The 26,453-nt window shown below is 37.5% G+C and overlaps 2 protein-coding genes across 5 annotated transcripts; one reads left to right on the top strand and one right to left on the bottom strand.

Moving 5' to 3' along the window:
* The first annotated feature begins 1,876 nt into the window (after window positions 1-1,876).
* Window positions 1,877-8,330, top strand: LOC105829802 (syndetin). Its single transcript, XM_036284090.1, has 9 exons — window positions 1,877-2,534; window positions 3,935-4,450; window positions 4,580-5,262; window positions 5,350-5,722; window positions 5,813-6,103; window positions 6,352-6,825; window positions 6,901-7,022; window positions 7,115-7,304; window positions 7,404-8,330. Exons 1-9 carry the CDS (start codon window positions 2,475-2,477, stop codon window positions 7,512-7,514), a joined length of 2,820 nt encoding a protein of 939 aa, XP_036139983.1. The 5' UTR covers window positions 1,877-2,474; the 3' UTR covers window positions 7,515-8,330.
* Window positions 8,331-8,843: 513 nt separating this feature from the next.
* LOC105837543 (ADP-ribosylation factor 6) lies at window positions 8,844-15,457 on the bottom strand. 4 transcript variants are annotated; one of them, XM_028192360.2, is made up of 5 exons: window positions 15,265-15,457; window positions 13,384-13,500; window positions 13,062-13,165; window positions 12,754-12,952; window positions 8,844-12,599 (listed from the first exon to the last, which is right to left on the bottom strand). In XM_028192360.2, the coding sequence occupies exons 2-5, from the start codon at window positions 13,463-13,465 to the stop codon at window positions 12,457-12,459; spliced, it is 528 nt and encodes a 175-aa protein (XP_028048161.1). In that variant the 5' UTR covers window positions 13,466-13,500; window positions 15,265-15,457; the 3' UTR covers window positions 8,844-12,456. The 4 variants fall into 4 exon arrangements, with proteins under 4 accessions (XP_028048161.1, XP_012537865.1, XP_012537866.1 ...); XM_012682411.3 differs by having other exon boundaries at window positions 13,384-13,495; window positions 15,265-15,456; XM_012682412.3 differs by lacking the exon at window positions 15,265-15,457 and adding an exon at window positions 13,931-14,085 and having other exon boundaries at window positions 13,384-13,495.
* Between the last annotated feature and the right edge of the window lie 10,996 nt (window positions 15,458-26,453).

The following is a 26,453-nucleotide window of genomic DNA, read 5'->3' as shown; positions in this document are numbered from 1 at the left end:
CGAAATTGTACTATCATTATTTCGCTATAGGTACCGTCTGCCATTGCATTAAATTTCCACGTGATCGGGGGAACCGATATTTTCTACCCTCCTCCCTCCCCTCCCTTTCCTCTCTCTCTTTCCGTCTTTGCATCAAGTGTCCTGTCTCATTACGCCCGGCCCTCGGCTCATTGTTACACCCCTGTCTTCTCCCAATAGATAACTTTCGCTTGTCGTTATAATGTACTTTTAAGCGCTCGCGATAATACGTTGGCTCTTGGAAATTTTACGGCCAAATCGGCTATTATCTAGACGGAAATTGCCGTAATTTCCTGTCGCTCACGAGAGATGCACAACGGCTACTCAAACGGCGCGCGCTATTTTATTTCGGCTAGGTCTCATCCAGACGACACAATGGGATTGATAATAATTGTCGCGTAACGTTGAGTTTACCGTTTACCGCAATAGCACATCGTCGGCAATATCGATTACTTTTAATCGCGAAGAACGAACGCCCGGAATTTATGTAAATTGTTCACCGTGATGTTCTAAAGATTATTAGGTACTAGCATATATTATTACGAAGCCGTTAACGACAATTTCGAGTGGTTTGACTTTATAATATGTAAAATGACGAGAGAAAATAAGCTGATTTTGGTATAATCGATATATCAAGAAAACTTCAATAACAAACAAAACAACTTCAATAACAAAAACCAACAATATTGATTTAAACAACAAAAATTAATTTCTAAATATCTAATTACATTTGTTTTTTAGAAAATAAATTTCTTCTCCTTCTATAACTGTTGTAAAATGAAATACAAGGGGCAGAAAAGTATTCTTTCTAATTTAGCTTTTAATTTAACTTGGTGTCAGATTTTATAAAACTTGAAAGCCCCAATTTATTAGATCCCTCAGGAAGATGAAATGCCAGTTATTCGCTAGTTATCCAAGTTATTACGTGGATTAGCGCGTCCCACGCTCCCTTATTTTATTTTATCTTTCTATCTCACTTTTCTTTTCTTTCGCGATTCTTTCAAGACATTGATACGTGAAATTTGGACACATTGCTGACATTTTTGTCTAATGCAATTTTTCTTGATATATTATTTAAATGGTTTGTGAAAATATTAATTTTCAGTCATATGTTTCTCGGCAACATCGAGAAGACATTTATCTGAGAAAACATTAAATTGAAAAAACTTTTTTTTGTCATAAATTTTATTAAATTTTCATATGCATTTCTTGTATTTTGATCAAAATTTTCTGCTCTTTTCCCTTTTCTCCTTTAGTATTTCTCTCTCTCTCTCTCTCTCTCTCTCTCTCTCTCTCTCTTTCTCTCTTCTCTCTCGCTTTTTTCTTGAAACAAACAAAAATAAACTCTGTCTGTCTATTATAAAAATTAAATAACATCTAATTTTATTTATGCTTACACATTATATTTGCATTATTTAAAAAACTCATAAATAAAAGATAATTTAATAAGACACCTTACATGTATATCGTACATAATTATAGTTATGTCATTGAAATGTCAATTTTATTTTTACTATCTGGTTTCTTCAGAATTGTCATTGCGTAACACAAATGACATATCTACATGCTTTATATGTATTTATAAGATCTCACATTTAAAATGTGACCAAGAATTGAATTACGTAAATCCCTTCCCTTTTTCTATACATATTGTCAGGATTGTAATCCCGAAAGAGGGGTAATTCTAGAATTTGTAAATTTGCAGGGTTGGGTAGTAATAACAAAAAATATAGTATCTATAAGTTTATTTTATGATTCACGTTATAAATGTTTTGAGTAATCTAACTTAAAAAAAATTAGGTCATTCTAATTTGATGTAAATTATATTTTTCAAAATAAAATTAATTTAATTTAATTTAAAAAATATTAACCTACCTATTCTGATAAACATAAAAATTGGAGCGCAAGTTGAATAAAAATAGAGAGTAACAGAAGTGTAAATGGAACTTCTGCATGGGAAATGAAATTTCAGACAGTGGTACGTTTCATTGTTCGAATTTTTAGTTTCTAAAAGTTTTATTTGCATTTTTGTCGCTCTTCATTTACATTCGACTTGCGCTCCAATTTTTAACAATCCCAAAAGTTTGTATCAAGAATCTTCGATTCAAAATTTCGCGCATACCTGAGAACGTGCCCGCTTTTGCAGGATTCACTGCCGCGAATTTGGAGTTCTCGCTACGTGGCCGCGCGAGGCACGAGAAGGCAACATATCGACGTGCCTCTCGTTTTTTCATGCACACGTGAACAAGAGCGGGTGTGCGATCGGTTCCCTCCTTTGGTTCTTCTGTCTCTCTCGAAGGTTAGTGAATCGAGAGGGGCCATCGATGTTCCGTCAAGATTTGTTATGCCGCTCCTGCCTCTCGGAGATGTCACGGTAACGCGGGGCGCACCAGTCCGATTGCAATCGTGTGAACTGGTGTAAACAGACGGTGATTCCGTCGGGCCTGACGTTCGCGATGCAGTCCGACATCATGGAGGACTTGAAGATCAAATTTTTTGGCCTCATCAACAAACAGGCAAGCCCGTCGTTCACGATTACTCCGAGCAAATATTCGTAACACGGCCGATACAAACGTCGTCTCTTAATGCGTTGTCCAAAGGAGTTAGGTTAGGTTATGTGACGACTCGGAAGTGATGTGTACATGAACGGTCACGAATCTGACGTTTTGCTGTCAAACGGCGTTGCATCGTTTCTTAATTTCTCTTATTTTCGTATATGATTGTAACAAGAGCTATTATTGATACAACAGCGACTCTAGGAAATTTAGCACTTCAATATCAGTTACCCCGATAGGAAAAGATCTTATAAAATTGTATGACAAAAGAATTGTAAAAGATTTATAATCCGTCATTATGAGGGCATAGTTGAGAAAATAGATGTAGAAATATTAATCTTTTATAAAACATTAATAAATGTTTGCATAATTAAATTTTGAAATGATATGTTGGCATAACAATAGCGATATGGCGAATCATTTTAACAGCACATTTGCAAAATAAAATTTAGAAATAAATTGTGCAATAATTAAGAAAAATATTTCAGTTTTAACATGTTTAAAACATTTAGAAATATCATTGTGCATAAAAGACTCAAATTATTCCCCAATTATTCCTAAATTATGATGCACAAATATTGAAATGTGGAATGTGTAATATTGCATGTTTCAATATTTGTGCATTGTAGGAATGATTTAAGAGTTTCTGACCGCTATTACTATCAATGAGATACTTGATTCTCCAACGAACGCAACTAATCTGTTAGACAAAGTGCCTTTTTAAAAATCTTTATTAAATGTCTAGTGAATAAGCGATATTTGTTAAATTCATTGTAATACCTTTTGATATTAATTTTGAATTAAATATTAAAGATTAAATGCTGTAAATATTGCACATTATTATTGCTGCATTATATTGTGAAAATATTGAAGATTATAATGTGATAATTTTAAATGCTGAAATAATTGCAAAATATTTATGTTTCAATATTTGTCTAATCTTTAACAAATATTATTTAAGAATTATATTCTGACAAAACTGTTGCATTATGGCGAATCATCTTAGCACAATCTTTAATGTCATTATTGTACAATGTTTGCAAAATCTTCCTATCGGGGTACATTACGCCTTATTTGTATTTATGTCCTAATATATGATTTTGATATATAAATTTTCTATTTTTTTTTATATTTAAAACTTATAGTAAATTATATATATAAGTATCAGTTACTTCATAATTTTCATGTATGTACACATATGTAATTGCATCAATTTGAAAAACTATTTAGTTTTTTGACAAATTTTTTTAATATTGGTTATTATTTCTATTATTTTTAGTTAAAATTAGAAAAAATAGTGCTCAATATCACAATATTGTGTCCGTGTTATTGTCAAAATAACATCGTTTATCGTTTTCTAGAATACAACTAAAGTGCCACTCATGGGTGTGAATCCTGAGTTGCTTAATCCATCTGATCCACAAAAATCCGAAGACCTTTGCTCCGAGGCCGATCAATCGACAGAGAGCGAACCTATACCCGACCAGGACGTGTTAGACTCCATCGAGGCCGTTTATTTCAGTATCGATAGTAGCTTCGATTCATCGCGCTATGAACTGAAGAAACTGCCAGAGCAACTGCATTCCAAGGAAATAGAGAAATGCTATAAGAAACTCAAACAGCAGCATCAGGTGGTCTCGAAGAAGGTGCTGCAGCTCATCTTACAGAAGCAGAGTGCCTGTAATGCAGAATTCGACAAGATTCTGCTGCTGCAGGACCAACTGCAGGATGTCTTGGAGAAATGTAAAATGGGAAGGGCAGATCTGCAATTAGCTGAGAAACAATTTACCAAAGCGAGTTTAGGTATATTAGCTAATTATCAAAGAAGACAAGTGATCCAGGAATTATTGAATAGTTTAAATACTATAAAGACCCTGGTGAGTCAATTTATATTTTATGCTTGCCTCTGAAAAAGTTAATCATGCATGCCTTATAGGAAGTTTCATATATTATTACATTAAACGAGTAGAAAAAAATCTTTTTGAATTGTAAACTTTATCACACAGCAATGTACAGGAGATCGTCTACAAGAGCATTTAAATGAGGGGAATTATCCTGGAGCCATATCGCTTCTTTTGGAGTGCCAGAGTGCTGCTCAGACTTACAAGCATTTCCGTTGTATCGCCGAGCTGAACACGAACCTGCAAAATATATTAGATCAAGCTGAAAGAACCTTAGACAATACGCTCTCTAAAATGTGCACTGAATTTGACGTCACGGTGTACTCTTCAATTCAGGAGGCATATGCGTTGTTAGGGAAGACTCAATCTGCCATGGATCAATTGCATATGCATTTCACCGCGGCCATTCACAACACGGCGTTTGCCGTTATCCATAGCTATGCGGGCGGTGATGTAAAAAGACAATATAAACAATTGTGTCAGGCTGTGCCCCGTGAAAAATGTATAGCTTGCCTCACGGAGCTGTGCAAATCGCTGTGGACAATACTGAATTCATATCATTTAATTGTAAATTGGCATAATGTGCAAGAGGAGAAAGCCGAGTATAAATCTGACGTTAAGGATTTAGAGGCGACTTTAAGCAAGCAATATGTAAAACATAAATTAGAGAATGGTATGGTGCGAGTATGGCACGATGTGGAAATGAAAATATCTGTATATCTGATGAATACCGATTTAACAAATACAAAATTTGAACAGTTTGTTCAGGTGTTAGGTATAGTTAACAGGTAAGCAAATTGATGATAATGTATATTATAATTATTAGTTGGTGCTGAAGATACAACTTATCAGTTAAATTATCTGTTAATTTATAGATTGATGGAAATTGGGGAAGATCTCTGCGGTTTCAAATCGGAGAAATTGCAAGAGTCCATAAAAAAGCAGTCTCTGTCTTACTTTTCTCATTATCATGCATCTCGTTTGGATGAATTAAAAATGTTTTTGGAACATGACGGCTGGGAATTGTGTCCTGTGAAGTCCAATTTCGTGGCTACACAATTATTGGAGTTTCGAAGTTTAAAACCATCGCTCAGTAATTGTAAAACGAATAGCCTAGATAGCTCGACTTTAAGTGACAGTGATAATTCTACGGGAGTTGACCTGCAGAAATATTCGGAAAGCGGTTTGTCACCATTCACAATCGGATTGGATGATACAATGGATGAAGATATTTTAATAAACGATGAAGTAAGAAAGTTGTTGAAAACTATACATACAATATATATACAACGCTGCCAAAATGATTGATTTATATTATTAATCTGTTGTCGTATCTAGATTGATCAACCTGCGTATTTTTCGGACGAGTCCGATGAGGATATTCCTGATGAGTTGAAGCACGAGTATGTAGATGAGTTGGATTACACGAAAGTTAATAAAAAGAAGTGCAAATTTAAACAGTCTGGACCTATGGTCACGAACACGACGTTAAGCGTACTGAGAGTATGCGGCAAGTATCTGCAGATGTCGAAGCTTTTACGATCAATCGCGGTTACCGTCATACAGAGCATGATACAATTTTTTGAACTATGCTTCTACACAGTACACTTATTCTTTACGTCGGACCTCGTAAGTTCACGTAACGATTTTTAAGGGAATGCTAAAGTTATCCTGTTTTACCGATTATTTTGATTATTTTCGATTCACTAATCTTTTAATTGTATTTACTTAGAATTTATTTAGAATTAAATACAATTAAAACATTAATGAATTGGAAATAATAAAAATCGGTAAAACGGGACAGCTTTAACATCCCCTTAACTATGCTCGCGTGACTGAAACATGATTTAAAATACAGTTTCTTCGTTCTCTTACAGCAAATTAATAGCGACTCGTTATACAGTCCAAAATTAAAATTATCCTTAGCGCGAATCAGAGAAATTCTAATTATCTCTGAGAACGATACAATAGAGGAAAATGGCAATGCGAATTACAATAAAGTAAGACAACCACAGCTTTCATCCATTGTGAATTTGTCACAACCTGAGAAACTTCACGGATTAACGGAACGTATTGTAGCTGTCGAGTCTCTGATATTTTTAGGACAACAATACGAAGGCTTAAGGCCTTATTTAGAGCATCTTATTGCCAGTAGTCCTCAGAGAGGATTTTTACATCAGTTTTATATGCAAACGATAGCGTCCGCCTCCGACTTAAGAAAGCCAGTCTACATGGCAGTGACGTCACAAGCGTTTGACGTTGTAAATATTTTGAATTTAATGAATAAAGTTAATTGGGAAGTGACAGATGTCATGTCTCAACATAGTAACTACATCGATGCATTAATCCAAGTATGTATCGCTATTTGTTGGACGAAACTTTGTCATAGTTATTATATTGAAAGTTATATTAACTATTTGCTATAGGAAGTGTGTACTTTAAACGAGAGACTTAGCACAATTGGAACATACATCCCTTTAAATGTGGATATATGTAACGCAGTATGGGAAAATGTGGCTCACTTAATCACACATACTTTAGTGGAAGGGTAACTTATTACTATATCCATCTAAGAATACTTAATATCCTAAACAAATTAAATCCAACTGAGGAAAATAACGTGTACTTTTGTCGCTCTAGATTTTCCAATGCTAAAAAGTGTTCGAATGGCGGTAGAGCTTTGATGCAGCTCGATTTTACGCAGCTAAAATCGAAATTCGAGAAAATGACATCCTTGAGACCCATGCCGCATAGGGAGTATGTTGAATTATACATCAAAGCGTACTATCTTCCTGAAAATAGCTTCGAAGAGTGGATTAAGGAGCATAAGGTACTTACATTTTGAATATTATAAGTACAAAACATTAGTATTTTTTTGTTTTTTCTGCCTATAATACTTTCATATAAAATGTATCATTATGTCTTACAGGAATATTCAGTTAAACACCTAATCGGTCTAATTTCGGCAACATGTCAAAACAACAAGAAAACGAGACAACGATTGATAGCACTTGTGGAAGAGCAGCGGCCCGGTAGATAGCATCCAACCATTTATTACAAATCCGTACAAGATCATATTGAGATAGGAAGTATTTAAAATGTCTATCGAATCGGGGATATGATCAATGAAATCAATCGTGTTGTTAATTGTACAGAAAAATTGTAGAATTTTCAAAGTATGTTACAAAACTAATCAGATATATTCGTGTTTAAACTATTTTATCAAGTTAAAATCTCTGCGAGAATCACGATCCAAGCAAGTCACACATTTTAATATATTTATCAAGTATTCTGTATATGAATCTCGTAGTTGTAAGAATGATTTTACAATGTACTAACTGTAGCTCTAATGTATATATTACTAACATTCTAATATTATACACATTATACATGGTATTTGCGTCTATACAGTTAGACTACGTGCGAATTGGTACGATGGAACTTAGCTTATCTTTAATATATCGAGATATTTTTCGATAGCGAATATGCACGGTAATACGAATCTCATTTGTGAATCTTTGAATTTGCAATTGTGCAGTATTAACATGCGATATCATGGTAACTAAGAACTCGAAATGTTGCCAATAATTTTACAATGAAGTTATATATACATATATATATATATATATATATATATATATATATATATATATATATATGTGTATGTATATATACACACACAGGGTGTCCCTGACCATGTGAATCAATGCTCATAAAGAGGGAAAAGGAATCGAGATAAACATAAAAGTCCAATATTGTCTTGGGTTAGATCCACCAATAATCGAGATATTAATTTTCCAAATTATGCGAATGAGAGCGCGCCGAGAGAAAAGCTCGAGCCATAGCACGGAAGAAAGAATCTATCGTGAATGTACGATAAACTTTCATTAATTTACTATTTACAATTACGATAGAAATTAATTAGATTATTTGCAGATTCCATACGTTAATATCTCGATTATTGGTGGACCTAATCTAAGATAATAATGGACTTTTATATGTACATCTCGATCCCTTCCATTTCTTTATGAGTTTGACCCACATATATGATATGTATGCATCACTATATTAATTTAAGAAAAAAGCAAATTTTTTAAATATGACTTGTCATAAAAAAATCGATATTTTAATATTTATCTACTTTAAGAATTCTATTTTATAAAGCTTTATTTTTGTAAAAAAAAAAAGAGCGCATGCATTAAATATGTGATGTGATTTTCCTTTTTTTTTCGAGATTATGTGTATGGTATTAAATTTCGATATAATGAATATTTCTGAAGCTAAAATGAAAAATAATGTGATGATTAATATCTCGTTTTACGCAAAACTAATTGTATTGTCGAAACAGTAAAACCATGACACCTCACAGAATTTTAACAATGTTATTTATTTTATGTTGAATCAGTCTTGTGTAAAAATTGGGAATAATATATATTAAAGTATTAATAAAAAAAGTAAACCATAGTATATTTAGTGCTTTTATACCTACGAATCAATATCATAAATAACAAATTGCTGCGCGTGTTTATTGCATGATACACATGCATACATACTACAGAATGTGCACAATTTAAAGAAATTTTTATTATACAAATGATAATAATATACAAGTACATATATACTTTCTAGCCTTCCTTCGTCGATTTCCGATTTCGTAAAAATTGCTATTATATTTATATATTGCATTTATTATATATTTATATTCCATATACACACCATGAACCAAAAAGCTCCTGTTGCACCAGTAAAAATGTTCCTAATCGAAATTATCTTATTGCCCCGAGATTCTTTGTGAAAAACTCGTTCTATTTCGAAGAATACGGGAGATTTCCCGTTGATTTAATGAAGATTACTTTTTAAAATATTAAAATTTATTTGTATAATTACGCGTAAATACTTTTATAATATAATATTCGAAGACTATAATTAAAAGTATAACATACTATAGACTAAACAATAGGAATAAATAGCAAATATGTGAATTAACAGAACAGATTTTCTCTTTTATCGCGCCAAGTCTTCCCTTCTAAGGCAGATATTTTATTCTCGGAAATATTCTATTCACAATAATGGTGCATTAGGAATTCTCTGGCTGATAGCGTCGATTCATGTGTAAACTGACAGTGTCGATTAACAGTGTCGCCTAATATTATTTCTTATGCTCCAAAGCGCTTTAATGAGCCTAAATTTTCTTGTATGGCCCCTGATAAGATGTAATTATTAAATCGCTAATTTTCTAAATGGCAAATCACCTGAATGTTCTTCCGTTTAATGAGAAAGATACGTATGTTTATGTGTATGTATAAGTGAAAGGGATGACACGTTACACTGTATGATTTTTATTTTGAGTAAAAATCTTCAGCGCATCTCTCTCGATAGCAATAAATTTTAGGATCTTTATATAACGACTACCAAATTAATAAAATATCAAATTATCCAAAACTGTAGCAATCAATACATCTGTATACTCTAAATATGCATGAATATCCTCTTTTGCAAGATAGAGTACAATGTAATATATCGCAACAAAGCTACTTGTTCATCACGAACTGAATTTGGAAACTACGTATTTTGGAGTTTGTGATTTATAATTTTTCACTGGCTTTTTCATATTTTTATCTTTGAACTCTAGATATGAGTTTATTAAAATGTTACTGGAGTCTATTAAAGTACTATAATTTGTCAAGTAATAACAAAATTACTGTAATTACCTCTACAAACTAATCATAGGATTTTTCTTTAATGCCGTAAAATTCTTGTGATGTTCAGGCTTTGGATTAGTAAAGCAAAATAGTTTATAATTATAAATTATCTCTGACTTATTTCAATGCTGCATAGTAAACTAGTTTAATAAACAGATAATATCTTTATTATGTGTATATAAAAAAATTTAGAATTTATTTTCTTTCTGAAACTTATATTGTCTTTTTGGAGCAACTCTTTTCTTTGCCTATGTGCTTTTTCTTTTTTATCAAAACCGCCATCGAACATTTTCTATTAGTCCTCGAGAAACTTTGCATGTATATATAATTCGTTATTATTTTGTATTTTTTAAATAGTATATTAGTAGTGGATGTATGGAACACATAAGACGCTCGACACATAAGCTGAAATATATCAAACATATTTATGTACATAAAACTTCGTCAATTAACATCATAACATCACATTTAATAATGAAAAAATGACTTCTGCTAAAGCTGATGATAAAATGTAACACAATTATATATATATTTTAATATTAGATTAGAGAGTGTAGACAATAATGGTACCACTATTCGAAACATTGTTAAAAAATGTAGACGAGGTTGTACAAATACCATGGCCATAGAGAGTGCTAAGTAATATATCTAATCTCTGAAAAAGAGTTGAGTATTTCCAAAGCCTGATTACGATTTTTTATACAGACAGTGCGTATAACTTCACACACCATCTCTCTCAAGTGAGATTACTTAATATTAATGGTACGGATGCTGAGAAAGTTATACAAACTTACGTTCAGGAAAAATCTCTCGTTATAATCCATATAGATTATTTATATATATATATATATAACTTAAACCTTCTAACAATCTAATTCGCTAATGTACCATGGAATGTAAACAAGGTGTCAATGCATTCACGAATTACAAAGTGTACCATCATTATTATTTACTCGTATAACTCAATTTGATTGATAATCATACACAAATATTTTGAACACTTTATAAACTTCTATGAATCAGTTATGAATCTCGAAGTATATTCTTACTAATCTTATTCTATGGATTATGCGCTATGAGAAATAAAACGGTCACGCGGAAACATTTATCTTGTCCGTTTAAAATGTTGTTCTTAACGAGCCGGTCATTTTTGCGACCTATAATACTAAGATGCTTTATTATCTGATATTCACTTAAACAGTAAAAAATATTGGCAGATTTAATGCTGTTACGTTCTTTGTAACATTGTTTCCTCTTCTCTTCTTTTTTTTTGTTTTTGAGCTCACAACATCAGTAAACCGATAACTTCTTATTGCATTGCTTCCTTATATTCTGCAATTTGTGCGTAATCATAAGAAGTCCAAAAATGCATTAGATATAATATTTCGATCACCCGTGATCGAGATGAACAGAAAAGGGAATTTAAAAATATAAGCGAGTTGGAAGACGACGTTACAAAAGAAAAAGTCGAATTATTTTTCGGCACAGAATTCTAAAACAGCAAGAATATTTACTAACGAAATATATAGTATCACTGTACTATATATAAAGCCTCAATATAGGTATTTTAAATTTATTCACGTGCTATTCTCACGGGCTATATATACGAATATCATATAATACACATTAGATAGCATTTTGACAACAAGATATTGCAAAGTTAAAAATCTAGCTGCGTTTCGTTTAAAAACCTGAGGTACTTTCCACTCGAGAAACGCAACTCCGCTCAAATAACAATTACATAGATATTAGATATGATCCTGCAAAGGTAAGTTATACAGTATACTAATCCTTGTGAATCCGTGAACTTCTTAATATCATAACTAGATTCTCGTAATTTCGTTTCCTTCTTTTTTTCTTGTACACAACTTATGTGTCTCATGAAATAGTACACTTGTGTGAATATGTTACATGTACAGGGCGAATATTAAATCCGCTTAGCGCGTAACTTTATTCGATATTTATTTTCCACATGAAATGGGATAAATAGCTAGTATAACAAAGGTTGCGCCCCTTGGTACCTCGTTTACAATAAATTATTATTCACCTAGTGTCGATATTATTGGAACACACCATTAGTAGTTGTCTCTTTATATTGTTTTTCCCCTTTTGCACCTGTGATAACTTTACTTATAAAAATGATGTCGTCAAATGTATCATTGTCAGTTGTTCGTCTTGACGGAGCCTCCACATGATAAATTAAAATAAAAAATACAAAGCAAACGCGTGTATTCTCTGGTGTATATATATATAGCTAATTTGTGAAAAATAAATATTTGCTCATAATTTATGATTACTGGTTAACCACGTAAGGCCCTCATAAAGCCCATCTCCCGTTGTGGCACAAGATGGTTGAACGTACCAATTTCTATCTCGTATCCTAGTTAATCCCAGTTTTTCTTGTATTTCGTGCGGTTTCATTGCTAAAGAAAAAAAAGCATGGGCAAAAATTCGTATATTGTGCTAAGCCATGTAAAGATATCTGTAGCACATATACACAATGCGTTGTACTATTTGTAACGTTACTGAAAATATATTAATTTGCATTGTAAAGCTGTAAATATACATATCACTTACCATCCGGAAGATCCTGTTTATTAGCAAAGATTAAAATTATCGCATCACGCATTTCCCTATCGTTTATGATTCGATGAAGTTCTTGGCGAGCTTCGTCGATTCTATCTCGATCTGCACAGTCTACTACAAAAATAAGTCCTTGCGTCCCTGTATAGTAGTGACGCCATAACGGACGTATTTTATCTTGACCCCCTACATCCTAAATAACAGAAATATTTCATTCAATTAAGAACAAGCGACCAAGTGGAAGTTAAAGATAAACTGTATAGAGACATTTACAGATTCTCAAAAAGGAATTTGATACTCACCCACACATTAAATTTTACATTCTTATAGGTAACTGTTTCTACATTGAATCCTACAGTTGGTATAGTTGTCACAGACTGTCCTAGTTTAAGTTTATACAATATTGCTAATATAATTTAATTAAGGAAATTAATTTATAGAAGACACATTAAAATATACCTTGTATACATTAAGTAATGTACAGTACATGACAAGATAAACTATTTCAAATACAACTGAACAGTTATATAACGTTCTGCTTAAAAAATCAGTTGATATTTAAAAAAAAATCAATTGCAGAAACAAACTGAATAATAAATATGATTATAGCTTCATAAAGGATACTAGTTTTTCCTGCCGCGTCCAGTCCTAACATGAGAATACGCATCTCCTTGTTGCCAAAGATCTTTGACAACAACTTGCCCATTTTGCCAGCTGTGTTCTACGCACCCGGCACCTGCACTTCACAAAACGCACGGTATGTATTAAAAAATGCTACAGCTAAAATGCTCTCGATCTGTCAGACTTATTTAACGACACGTTCGCGCCATTTCGCCACCGTGGACCTCGAACGTCTACAATCAGCGAGACCATAACGAGATACATGGATACATTTAACGAAACGCGTTCAGCGGGAGTCCGGTACTCGACGTGTGTCGAGTACGTATATACGTGTTCCTGCGGATCTTACGGACGCGCGAGGCCAACGGTAACCGACCGGTCTGTTCGCGAGGGGAGGGGAAAAAAAAACCGAGGCTCGCCTGAGTAACCGTGCCGAGCCGAGCTACCGGGCGGAAATCGACGTGGAGAGATCGTTTAAAGCCCACACGTTTAAATCCCACACGCCTTTACCCGCGCCCGCTATCGCGCGGCATCGATCGTCGACGGTTACCTCGGCGTCTTAACCTCCGCTACGAGTCTCTCATCTCGCGGTCGCAACGGGCGCTCGGGACTTGCGGCGGGCGGGACGCGACCTCGGCAGCGCGGATAAACAGAGACGAGGCAGCGGCCAACACTTCCCCTAACCTATCTGCGTGCGCGAACATCATCGGTCGCCGCCGCCGCCGCCACCACCGCCGTACAGGGTGTAATTCATGGTTCGCGCTCGTTTTAGCTGCACTTTCTGTGTTCAAAATAGATCGTCTAGCGTTCGCATTATCCTTCCTTGCTTTCTCCCACTGATCACAAGATCCCATAAGACTGGGAAAAGTATCCGAATAAAAACGAAAAGCTTGATTTACATATATGCTTCAAAAGCTCACGCATGTCAATTAATTTTTAAATGACTTGATCTTTGTATTGTACAATTTTCAAAAAATAATCAGTTTTATTATGTATATTTGCTATAAATATAAACGGTTATAAAATATATTAGATACGTTTAAAAGAAGACTTATAAAGTGAACAAAAATATAGGTTTATTATTTTATTCAGTATCTACGCTATGTTACTATATTTGAGATCTATATTTGAGTTAATAAAAACACCAGACGTCACGTCGCTTGGTACATCTACGGATCTACCCCCCTATTTCATTCTATCTCGTTTTGTTGCATTCCCGACCGTCTTTGACGCTTGAAATGAAACGTGTACACACATCAGGCTACGCGAGACGCGAGAAGGTGAGAAAAATACGGACGGGGAAGAAATGCGGGAAAAGGGATGAGTCGAAGTGAGGAAACTTAATAAATTTATTTTGAATGCGGGTAGTGTAACGAGTGCAGCTGAAACGTACCTAACGGAACGCGCGTGATACTCCGGGGGCCGTGGAGATCGAGCGCCAAAGTGTAGAGAGTGCAGAACGAAATGTACTGCCTCGCACCGTCTTTTTCGTCGCGCCGCGCGAAACGGAAAGGCGTGTTCGTGTGTGGGCGACGAGAATTTTTTTGATATCGGACTGAGCTAATTCGCCCGACACGTAGGCAGAATCTTGAGAAAGAGATTCCGATTATCCCACGGAAGGCAGAGGTAAAGAGGAAGAATTCCGCTTCGGCGACGCTGTTCCGCGAGCTATCGATCGTTCGTGAACGGAAACGCGTTCCTTTTCTCTCATGACATTTTGCCGATGATCGCACAAGACGCGTTAACTTTCGTTCGCCCCGCTCGGAGAGAACGGCGGCATGCGGCCGAGTGGAGGGGGTGAAGCGAGTAGCGGAGAGAGGGGAGAGAGAGAGAGAGAGAGAGAGAGAGAGAGAGAAGGAAGGGCGGGAGCGCGGAACAACTTACCGAGAAACATCTGCAGAGTAGAGCGAGCACTTGACCGTCGACGATACTGCACGGACACATCACAATTGCGCTGCGCATAGTTCTCTGCCGGTTGGTCCAGCGGTTATCGCTTCTCGTGCGCCCACGAGAGCGTTATTTCATCGTCGCCAGGCACGACGGCATGTCGTTGTCACGTCCTTCCGCGGTAAATCATAGGGCGCGCACGCATCAGCGGCGACGACGGCGCGCGGGCGCGTTCGGACGCGACACCACGTGTCGACCGTGCGAAGCTAGAACGCCGCCGCCGGCTCGGAAGCTCCGTAGATATTGGAGACCCGCTCTCCTTCTCTGCACTTTTACGCATCGGAAGGTGTAAATAAGTATACGAAGCGGTGAATAAATTGCAGTACGATTGGTGAGGAAACGTGGAGAAAAAAACATTAAAATCTATCTGTTTTTAGTCGTTTATTTGCATTACTTTTTTTTAATCAAAAATATTTAAAATATACAAAAGTATCACGTGTCGATATTTTGTGTATAAATGATGTCTGAAAGAAAAAGGAAAAGAAAGATGCAAAACATTAAAGCGAAATTAATTTTGTAAATTCTTGCTTTGAAAATGGAAAATAAATGGTCTATTTATTTGATAGTTCACAAATAATATTTATATTAATATCTATTGTTGAAAATGAAGAGAGTGAGAGGGGGAGGGGGATTGTACACATAATATCAGAGTTCTGTAAATTTCAAAATTACGTATATATTATTTACATTATATTTATATAAGAATCTTTTTCGTAGAATAACACAAGTACACAATTAAGTACAATAAATTATTATAAATTGGATAACATAATATAGAAAAAATAATGAAGTTATAAGAATGTTAATATATCTAACTTTATTATTGATAAAATAAGAAAGTACATAATGAAATATATAATATTAAAAATAAAGAAAATGTAATATATTTTCATTATTTCTAATAAAATCTAAATCTTTTATAATTCATTCTTTTATTATTATTTACATAGACGACATGTAAAACATAGTTTACGTAGTTTTCACATTGTATACACATAATTTTCTATTTTAGGTAAATGCTTGCATAATATATTCAGGATTTAAAAGAAAGAAAAGAAGCAAATAACAAGCAAAATTTAAAAAACGGCTATTAAACTTATAGGTTTATTATATTTTTCTCTCCAAGAGATGACAATGTATTTCCTACAACTTGAAAAGAAAACATTTTTATGAGCTATTTCGGTTTCCGCAAGTCTTACGCAGAAAACGAAGAAGCGAAGCGAAATTTCCTCGGTGAATATTCGTCGCGGAAAACGACTTTACACCAAGTCATTTCGACAAACAATCGAAAATAGGTGCTGAGAAAGCTTTACTTTGGGATTAATAATAACTGGTGTGTTGCGTTTAGATAACTTAAAATTATCTAGATAAGATAAATCATAAGTAAATATGTCTTAAATAAGCATAATTTAATTTCAAATTTATTTGGATAAAACTATAAATCGTTTTTAACTGGATTATTTTAAGATAGTATTGCTGTTCAGCAAAACAAGAATATAGAAACAATATTTACATTTATATTTATAAATCTCTATTTCTTAAAAACAAGAGTTGTTCAGATAATTCAATCTGACAAAAAATGTTTTCCTTTTTTATTCATATCAAATATGTAAATTTAAGAAATAAAAAATGTAGACAGAAAATATAATTCACATTATAATAACTGGCAAAGGTAACACTTTCTGGAATAAAAATAAAAAGAGCTAAATAAATACTCTAGACAAAACTAAAATTATGTTATTTCCATGATAGATAACTTTTAACGGATACTGATGATAACTCATTCTTCTCGCAAATGTAGATTCTATCGATTCAGTCGTATCGCCGAGAGAAGATTCGCGGAGGATCGCCCGCGTATTACAGAAGACACGAGCTGGCGAACTTGCGATCCTCGAAATCCGCAAAATGTTGCGTCATCGGCGAATATGTACCCATGTACCTGCAACGTAAAACTCGCGGGCGACGGCGGCGCGCGAATTTTTCGCGACGTCGCCATTCAAGCGACGGCGATCAAAAGTTCGCAACGCTCGTTTCGCCCGAGAGAATTTCTATGTGGCGTGATACGGCGTGGGCGCCGACACCTCGTTTTATCTGACGCGAAACGAGGCGCGGCGCGGCGCGGCGACGGCGGCGGCGGAACGAACGAACGGACGGACGGGGAGGTGGGCAAGATGGGGGGATGTTTCTCGCTCCTTGTTACTCCAGATTGGACGTGGCCGATCTTTCGCGCGCCGCAGACTGCTCGCGCTGCATTATTTGCCGGACCGACCGGAGAGCTACGCGTCCGCGTCCGCGCGCGCGCGCGCGCAAAGTCAGGCGACGGCGCCAACATTCCCGTCGTTTAACGACGTGCGTGCGCGGCCGTAAAACGTCCGGATCGGCGGCGGCGGCGGCGGCGGCGCTTAACGTGTACCTACGGGGGCTATGTGGGTTTACGCGCTACGTAGGAACGTGTGGGCACACCGCGCGCCCGCGCGAACTTAAATTAGACGTATAACGTTCGTAAACGTGCCACCTGAGGGAGAGAGAACGCCGCTACTTGCCGCCGTTTAAATGATCGAACATCGTGTGCGTATGTGCACGCGCGCGCGTTACGGGCGCACACGGCGGCTGCATAAATGCATTCAGGAATGCCGCATAATCAGCCATTAATTCACGCCGGATGGTCGTTAATGCAAATACGATAAGCCGCGGCCCTCCTCTCGCGGCCGGCGGCGCGCGGAGAAAAAGTCGGCACCTTTTCCCCGGTCTCGGTAAACACCACGCGCCGTTTGATATTTAAATTTCACTGCGCGTTTTCCGATTAGAATTTATGATAATCGTATGTTAATCGTGGCGCCGCCGCCGCCGCCGCGATGGTCGCAATATCCGCGCGGCGGCGGCCGCGACATCGTGACTGTAAGTCCTAGGGGTCGACCGTGATGAATACGACGCACAGAGATTTGTTCTCTGAGAAATATCGAAAAACGCGGGAGATACAGTCGGAGGGGTGAGGTGGGAAGGGGGGAGAAGATAGCCTGCTTGCCTTTCGCACGATTGCGAAATGGAAGAAATATATGATCGTTTGATCCCAAAGATCAGGATGTTTCTCGTGCGGTACGCATAGTACGCACGATGCGATAAATCGACGATGCAAGTTGCATTCATCGATTTGTGCAGCTACGCTGAAAAGGATGTTTGGTTATATAGTAATGGTTGAGCTTTGATAAAATAAATTCAAATGTTTATTTTATTAACATAATCAAATGTTTAATTACATTGGTATTAATAGTAAACCAACTGATTTTAGTAAATATTAGGGGTGGGTAAGTTAATATATTTTTTAACTAAATTAAATTAAAGTTAATGGATTATAAAATTAATTCTGTTAAGTTAAAAGTTACATAAATAAAAAACTGACTCAGTTAAAATTACGTTAATTTAACTCAAGTTAAAGTAAAAATTAATTTTGAGAAGATTTATTTATATTAAATTAAAAAGCTATATATAATTTACATCAGATTACCAATGTAATTACAGTAGCGATCATCAAATACATTTAATTTTATTTGTAAATTAAATTATAATATTAATTGTATGAAATAACAAAAAATATTTTTATGCAGAAATGTATTTTTATTTTATAATTTTTTTTCTTTCCCAACTAAAATTTTTAATTTAAAAAAAAGTTAATAAGTTAAAGTTTATACGTTTTAAAAATAACTTCAACTTTTTAACTAATTACTACCCTGGTAAATATTAACTAAGTAATTAAATATTATTAAACATTTAGTTATATTAACTAAATATTTAATCGAATTTTCACCTTGATAATTATCATCTAGACTTGATTATTATTGTCAATTTTTTTTAGTATAATGCTCGGAAACATTGGGTGATTTAACAGTTTAGACAGTTCAAATCTTACGATCGAACGAATTGTTTTATATCCAAAAGTTAAGTATTTATAATTCCAATCTAAATTTTCTGAAATATTATTATAATAAAAAAATTGGTAAAAAACTGTTCTTTTGTTTCCAAAGAATTTTCAATTGTTTTTCCTGAATGGTTCGAATTTTAAATACATAACAAATCAACATTACAGACTTTTTATTTACATTTTATTAAAATTATTCTCTGTATAATTCTTATAATATATTATAGAATTTCTAATTCTTTGAAGAGGCAAGTCTCCAAAATTGAGTTCGAAGACGAAAGTAAGTGAGACGTGTTTTGACAGTAGAATTTATGATTTTGGAGTGTAATAATTAATTGCAGGACGTGCGATATTTCTGGAAGTGTCAAAATATATGTGCCAAAATAATATGTTAATGTAATGGCAAATGAATTATTATTAGAGGCACCGAGAACGTACTATATTATATTTCACTGATACTGCGTAGCAAAATATTTCTAAATTTTGCCATTGCAGCAACACCTCGCAATATTCTTGCAATCTCCTGATGAAATATTTCTGCAATAATGTCACCGCGATCTTTCTCTGCTACGATCTTTCCGTGCACGAGGTACTCGACGCCGTTACGCTTCCTTGTGCGCCGTCGGTATAATTTACAGAGAACGAGAGACGCACACTCGGCTAAACTCCGCCGGGAAAAGAAAAACAGAGAACGAGAAAGAGAGAGAGAGAGAGAGAGAGAGACAGTTGGAGCCGCAGTAACGACCGAATGTGTGGGACGCGAATAATACTTCCTCGTGTGTACACCTACACGGTAATCTGCGCGCGACGCGTAAACTCCTACAACAAATAAGCACGTGCGCGGAAAGACGCGCGAGCACGCGAGCGGAAGGGGGATGGGGACGTCAGAGGGAGAGGCGTCGTTTCGCGTTCGTCCAGATTCGCGAAGAAGTCGAATAAGACGGAGAGGAATTAGAGTTTCATCTTTGTTTTTTTTTTTTCTTTCCTCCGAGATAAAGCGTCGCGCCGTGTCGACGGCTCGCCTCGCGTCTCTACGAGAGCTGGCGCGGCGAGAGAGAGAAAGAGAGAGAGGAGAGACCGAGAGAACGGAAAGGAGGTGGGAAGATGGGATCGAGTCGGTTGGTCGTTCAACCAAGTTACTACACGCCGCGATGTCGCGCGATCCGGTCAGTTTGGTAGGGAACAGTAGGGAAACGCCGGAGCTCCGAGGAGTCGGCTCGTAGGAGAAGATGGACGCGACGAGCAAAAGAGGGGTCGGCACGACAAAGGGAGACGAAAGAGAAAGAGAGAGATAAATAGACAAAACTTTTATTAAATATTTTAGGGCGTTCTAAAACGCAGGGATGTTGAGCGTAACATGGGCGATGTTTCGAGATGACTCGAGTGTAGAAGTAGCGAGAGCGTGGACAATAATGAGGTACGTTGTAAACTACGAGAAGAGAAATCGAAATTTTACGTTTAACAATTTTACACTGGCGGATTCTAGGAAGGGGTTTGGGATTAAACCCCCCTCCTTTTTAAATTAAAAAAATTAGTCTTACTGGATCCTTTAAAAAAAATTTAAGTAAAATGGTTCAAATTCTTATGCATAAGATTCATTGTGTTCAAACTGTCCGATATACGATGTTCAGCGAAAAATTTTATTACCCCTCCCCTCCTCTCTTTATCAACGTCAGGATCCGCTAATGCGTTTAATATGAGCAGTTCTTTATCCAGACGTTAAAATTCGTGCTGAATACGAATTCACGATGAAAGATGGGGATTTCCATTATAAAAAAAAAAAAAAAAAATTGAGCCTAGACCAGGTAAGGCCCAAAATCTGATCGGCTCGTCTGAAAAGCTTCTTTGAAACCCTGAAACTTTCCCACCTACTAATGTTTTCAATGAATGCGCTTCCCTTTCGAGATGTTCTTGAGTTTCCGTACTTCTTCCTCACCCTGTATATGAAGAAGAGAGAGAGAAAGAGAGAAAAAAAAACAAGAAGACGAAAAAGGTGATGGTAGAGAAGACGGGGGGGAATAAGACAGCGAGTACCGTCGAATACGTAGGACGGGTAATGCCGGGCCGGCGCGGCGCGTGTAATGTACACGGCCGGCGGCGGCTGTCGGCGCCGGCGCCTGCACACGGTCTCTCGCCGACGAGAGAGAGAGAAACTGCGTATTTATAGTGCAATATTATTGTAGTCTGTTTACGCGACATGACACATATTCCTAACCGATACCGGCTGCCGTGAGAAATCGGTTCAGCGCCGCCGCTGGTTCAAAGGACGACGCCGTCATGTCTCCCGCCCCCGTTCCCGCCGAACGGAAACGACGTTTCCCTTTATCGAAAATACGCAATAACAATGGTATGACGACGCGAAACACGCGTCGGCGTTATGCACGTGGATTCCACGCGGGAATTTGCGAGAAAAGTAAACGTTCCCGAAGGCCGGAGTTTCTTCAAATAATTCCGCGTGTCGGACGGCAAAATTTTCAGACCTTATAATCTTTGCTCTTTTTCCTTCGAATATTTGGCATTTTCCGGCGAGCGAAAATCATGTCCTTTGCAAATTGTAATTTAGACGATCGAAGGTAAATTGTCGCGAGAGAAATATTTGGGCGACGAGCGGATATGTTAAATTTTTGTCAGACGAAACTTTTGAATCTCGGAAAATCTTTCAAGGAATTGTTTATGACGTAGCATAGCGAAGAGACGGATGGAGCTGTTCGATCAAAAGCAAAAGAATGTCGCGCCAAGCTATTATTCGAACCGCATTCCAACTCGTCTCCGTACATACACAAATAATACACACACACACACACACACACACGTATATATATGTATATATGAAATAGGGAAAATTACAAAGGAAAGACTTTGAGACGTTAAACGATCAGAGTCTGACACATTAGTCTTCGTTGTCGAGGAAATTCGTGATTTTGTCACAAAGGAAGAAGAAATACAATTCAGATTCTATTTAAAAATTTAGAGAGAGAGAGAGAGAGAGAGAGAGAGAGAGAGAGAGAGAGAGAGAGAAGAGTTTGTGACTATATAATAATTGTGTGATAAAATAATTATGATCAGGAGCTCTATTTTTATAATTATCATGCTGTAATATTAGTAACAATATCCTTATATTTACATTTTTGCTATGTAAAAAGTTTACTATATATAAATTAGGATAATTAAATATTAAGTATATTATAGTAAAATCAAGATATGGATGATAAAAATAAACATTTAATATGAATGCAATTATAATTACAGTAAACTATTACATATAACTATTTTTTAAACATTTGCTTACCGTTTATGTATTCATAATAATAATAATAACCATAGTTGATTAAAACAATTATAATAAAAATGTATAGTATTTTGATGTGAAAATAACAATGAGTTAGACATAAATTACGATAATTGTTTTTTTTTCTCTCAGTGTATAGGTAGGATGTATTTACTCTACCTAGCTATAAATCCATTCACAAAGGTCCTAAGCAAATGCTTCGAAGAGGACATCAGCCGCACATCCGTTACCACTTTGTCGCAGAGGGTGTGAAAGCTGTCGTATTTCCGTGGAGGTGCAGTTACAAATCACATAGATTTGTACGTCTCGGTATGATAGTCAAAAATTGTCTTGGGTCATAGACCATCGTGGAAAGCCTTTGTACAAAAAGTATAGTACCGTGGAACGTGATTTCGTGTTCGGCGCCAGGATTACACCGAGAACATCCGAGGATGTTGGGGCGCACGTGAGAGAGACTGGCGCAACAGATAACAGCTCCGTGCGGCGCTCCGTGGTTCCGTCGTTGCGGGTCCCTTTCCTTCGGTTTCTCCTAGATGAAAAACGTATTGTCTACGGAACGTGTACCGTGGCGCGACGGCTTGGCGCCGGGGGAGAAAGGGATATGCTCATTTTCGCAGATGCCTACCGATGCCCACTTCGGGGACCGGCCATTTGCCACTCTCGAGTGTAAAGATCGTTCCCGTCGATCCCCTCAAACGAAATACCGGCATAACGCGCTGGGTTTCATCTAAATATAGGCGCACAATACGTCGCGATTATTTATAACGCGAACGGAACGGCCGAGGATTCCGGAGGATCGGAGGAACGGAGATGTGTTTGGGAAAAGCGAAACTCGAACGGCATCATTCCCGCGCTCTTCTCGATTGGAACAAGTGCCCGAGATTGACGGGCGGCAAAGAGACCTCGCGAAATCGTGGCGAGACTCTCTCTTTCTCTCTCTCTCTCCCTCTCTCTCCCTCTCTCTTTCTCACCCCGTGTATAGGATATGCTCTTGATATATCGCTGTCTGAGGTCGAGGTGACCTTAGGTTTAATTTAAGGCGACGATACGGCGTGATGCGCGTCCGCCTCGCGTTCAAAAAACACGCGCTTCGTTATACACGCGTTAGTAGTATTATCTCGCCGACCGATCGTTTTACGGCGCTGTCTATTGCTCCATTAATCTTTGAACGTAAACGACAACGACCGTCATCGTCGCGGCGACGACGTTCGAGTAAATGAAGTAAACGTGAAGTCGCGAGGACGAGGAGATCGCGCGCGCGCGACTTTCACTTTCATAATTAATTAACAGCGCGAGAGGGAGAAATATACGCGCTATCGTTTCGCGCTCGTAATTATAAATGTACTTATAAATCGTAATTATAAATGTGCCACTTATCCGTGGCAGTTTAGATTGGCAGTCGCCGTGTCGCGAAAGAAGTCTCGTGCTTGGCGCGAGATTGTTGAAGGAAGTACCAAGAAAACTGATGTACATCTCTTGAATAATTATTAAACTACCGTAATTCGTAATATACGAGAGTACGTCGCGGATACGCGTGATTCGTTGTTAAAGCGGGAGATTTTACATCGAAGGAAACTCGCTTTCTGCGCGTTGTTGTTTGTAAAAAAATTATATAGCTTGCCGCACATCTCTCCGTATCTGCTTTGTGTAAATACGCGCGGATCACGATGTTTGTATAAAGCCGAGTTTAAAGTTAACGATGCCAACGAACGTTGATATTGCGTCCGTTTCTTGTATATTGTGCGCGTACATTTGTACATACATATCACACGAATATGGCCTGCAATTTTATCGCCTGCAATGCTCTTACGTCTGCGCGTACACATACGTGCGCAAGTAATAGGCACACGCACGTAACGTGCATCGAGATGTCGGTGTAACACATAAAATTATGTAAATATTAATTCTGTAAATATAATAAGAAAAATGTAAATGTTCATATATGTCACATAAATAATATTATAATTGAAATAACAATGATATTAAAGCTTTCTTCTCGCTGCGTTGGTATCGAGTAAATATACATTAATTCCTTGAATTTATCGAATCCTTGAGTCAAATCCTGACTCTCCGCAAATCTCAACCGAGATTCGAGAAGAAGGAGATTATAAGAAAAGTACACTTCCGCATACATATATAAAAACAGCATTTCTTCATTACTTCGTATAAACTTAATTTACAAATGGATGAACATGAAGTTTATTTAATGCTTCACATTATGACTGAGTGATCTCTAACTTAACAAAATTAAAACTTTTTTTTTTATATAATATGAATAGCTTTGTTTTTAATTTAACTTAATTTAATCCTGACGCAATTTTTACCTAAGTTGGGACCTTTCGTTCCCGTGACTTGTGACGTAATTAAATGAATTTCATAAGCCATTAACTTTAACGTAATTTAGTGTCAATTAAAAAAAGAAAGTTAACTTATTCCATTCTGTTTAGGATGAAAAAAACATTAATGAAAGGCAGATTGATTTGCGGAGGGCCACGCTCAAACATTTCGGTCGGCAAATAGTTTAATCTGTATCTGTGTAAAGCGGTCAGGGCACGGGCGTAAATAATAGAGATGAACGGAATGATCCATGCCGAATTGTGCATTATTGAACGTCCGGTTTCTAAGGATGTAAATTCCTCGGGTCAATTGTCCAGACGTTATTCAGGTGCAGCAGTGACAATACCAAGTCATCTCCGCATTCCTCCGTTGGCGTGTCTAAAGTGAATATTGTTCGAGCCATCGGCTATGTCGTAGTGACGCCGGCTTCATTCACAAATAGGCTTTCTTGTTGCACACAGCCCTCCTCGGACGGGCATTGTAAACCCCCGTGGCAACCCGAATAGAGAGGAGTCGACGGCGTCGGAGGCGTCATCGTCTTCATCGCCGATGCCGGGCCGAACTCGATGGAGCGTTACATCCGTTGCCTTGAATAAAACCACTCTCACTCTTTTTCTCTTCGTTTCTCCTCCCCTCCCTGCCCCGTCTCTCGCCTCTCTCTCTCTCTCTCTCTCTCTTTCTCGCGACGACGACGACGACGGGCATCTCGCCGGCATCGCCGAGAATCTATTAGATTTGTCATTCTCGATTATGAATAGTTGACGCCGGACCAGGCCACATCCTTTCAAGCCTCAATCTCATAAGCTTCTCCTTTCTCCCTTTCCTCCTCCTCCTCCTCCTCCTCTTCCCATCCTCGGCCGGCGTTCCTCGCGCTCCGATCTCCGCGCGTTCTTTTTCACGCGGCGCGGAGCCGCGGAGCGGCGCCGTATCTCCCCGTTGTCGTCGCCGTGTGAAAACGCAAGATGCACCGTCAGAATTCCATCGTAAAATCCTACAATAGAGACTGATGATCCTGCGAGGCGGTCGTCGCGCATTTCTTCTTCTTATTTCCAGCCGGTGCACACAACGGGCCCCGTGTACAATGACGACTTAAATCGCCGACGAAATTGGGAGTCGCGCCTCCCCCACGAGAGCCGCAAACGTTTGGTGATGCGCTCTTATTTTCTCTTCTTTCCTTCCTTTCTTTCGTTCCCCACGCTCCCCCTCCCCCCCCCCTCCCCCTTTTATCTCGCGATCGGAGATATCCGCCGAACGAAGGCGGGGTGGGAGGGTGGAGTTTTGTACGTCGGGTGTGGGATAAATGGACGGGCCTAACGGCGTGGGAGTGCTAACATCTCGGTCTCGTCATCAGATGCGCACCGGCGATAAAAGCGGCGCCGCGCAGGGGTGGCAGGCGCGAAGATACCTTCCCTTTCTCTCTTTCTCTCTCTCTCTCTCTCTCTCTCTCTATCCTCTTCGCTCGGAGAATCGTCTCATACACACACACACACATACACACACCGGCCCCGCACATTCGTAGAACTCCGCCCGAGAGCGATCTTTTCTTCAAAATAGATTTAACGCACGACATCTATCCAATTAGTC

The sequence above is a fragment of the Monomorium pharaonis genome, chromosome 3, assembly GCF_013373865.1.
Source record: "Monomorium pharaonis isolate MP-MQ-018 chromosome 3, ASM1337386v2, whole genome shotgun sequence".
Classification (NCBI taxonomy): domain Eukaryota; kingdom Metazoa; phylum Arthropoda; class Insecta; order Hymenoptera; family Formicidae; genus Monomorium; species Monomorium pharaonis.
The sequence above is the reverse complement of the archived record's forward strand: the minus strand, read 5'-3'. Positions and strand labels throughout refer to the sequence as shown.

Excerpts from the sequence above, each read along its gene's own strand:
- LOC105837543 (XM_028192360.2), bottom strand. The coding sequence starts at position 13,465 with ATGGGCAAGTTGTTGTCAAAGATCTTTGGCAACAAGGAGATGCGTATT. Across the intron at positions 12,953-13,061 it reads ATGTAAAATTTAATGTGTGG|GATGTAGGGGGTCAAGATAA; the intron begins GTGAGTATCAAA and ends TCTGTTATTTAG. Across the intron at positions 12,600-12,753 it reads TAAACAGGATCTTCCGGATG|CAATGAAACCGCACGAAATA; the intron begins GTAAGTGATATG and ends TTTTTTCTTTAG.
- LOC105829802 (XM_036284090.1), top strand. The coding sequence starts at position 2,475 with ATGCAGTCCGACATCATGGAGGACTTGAAGATCAAATTTTTTGGCCTC. Across the intron at positions 4,451-4,579 it reads TAAATACTATAAAGACCCTG|CAATGTACAGGAGATCGTCT; the intron begins GTGAGTCAATTT and ends TTTATCACACAG. Across the intron at positions 7,305-7,403 it reads AGTGGATTAAGGAGCATAAG|GAATATTCAGTTAAACACCT; the intron begins GTACTTACATTT and ends TATGTCTTACAG.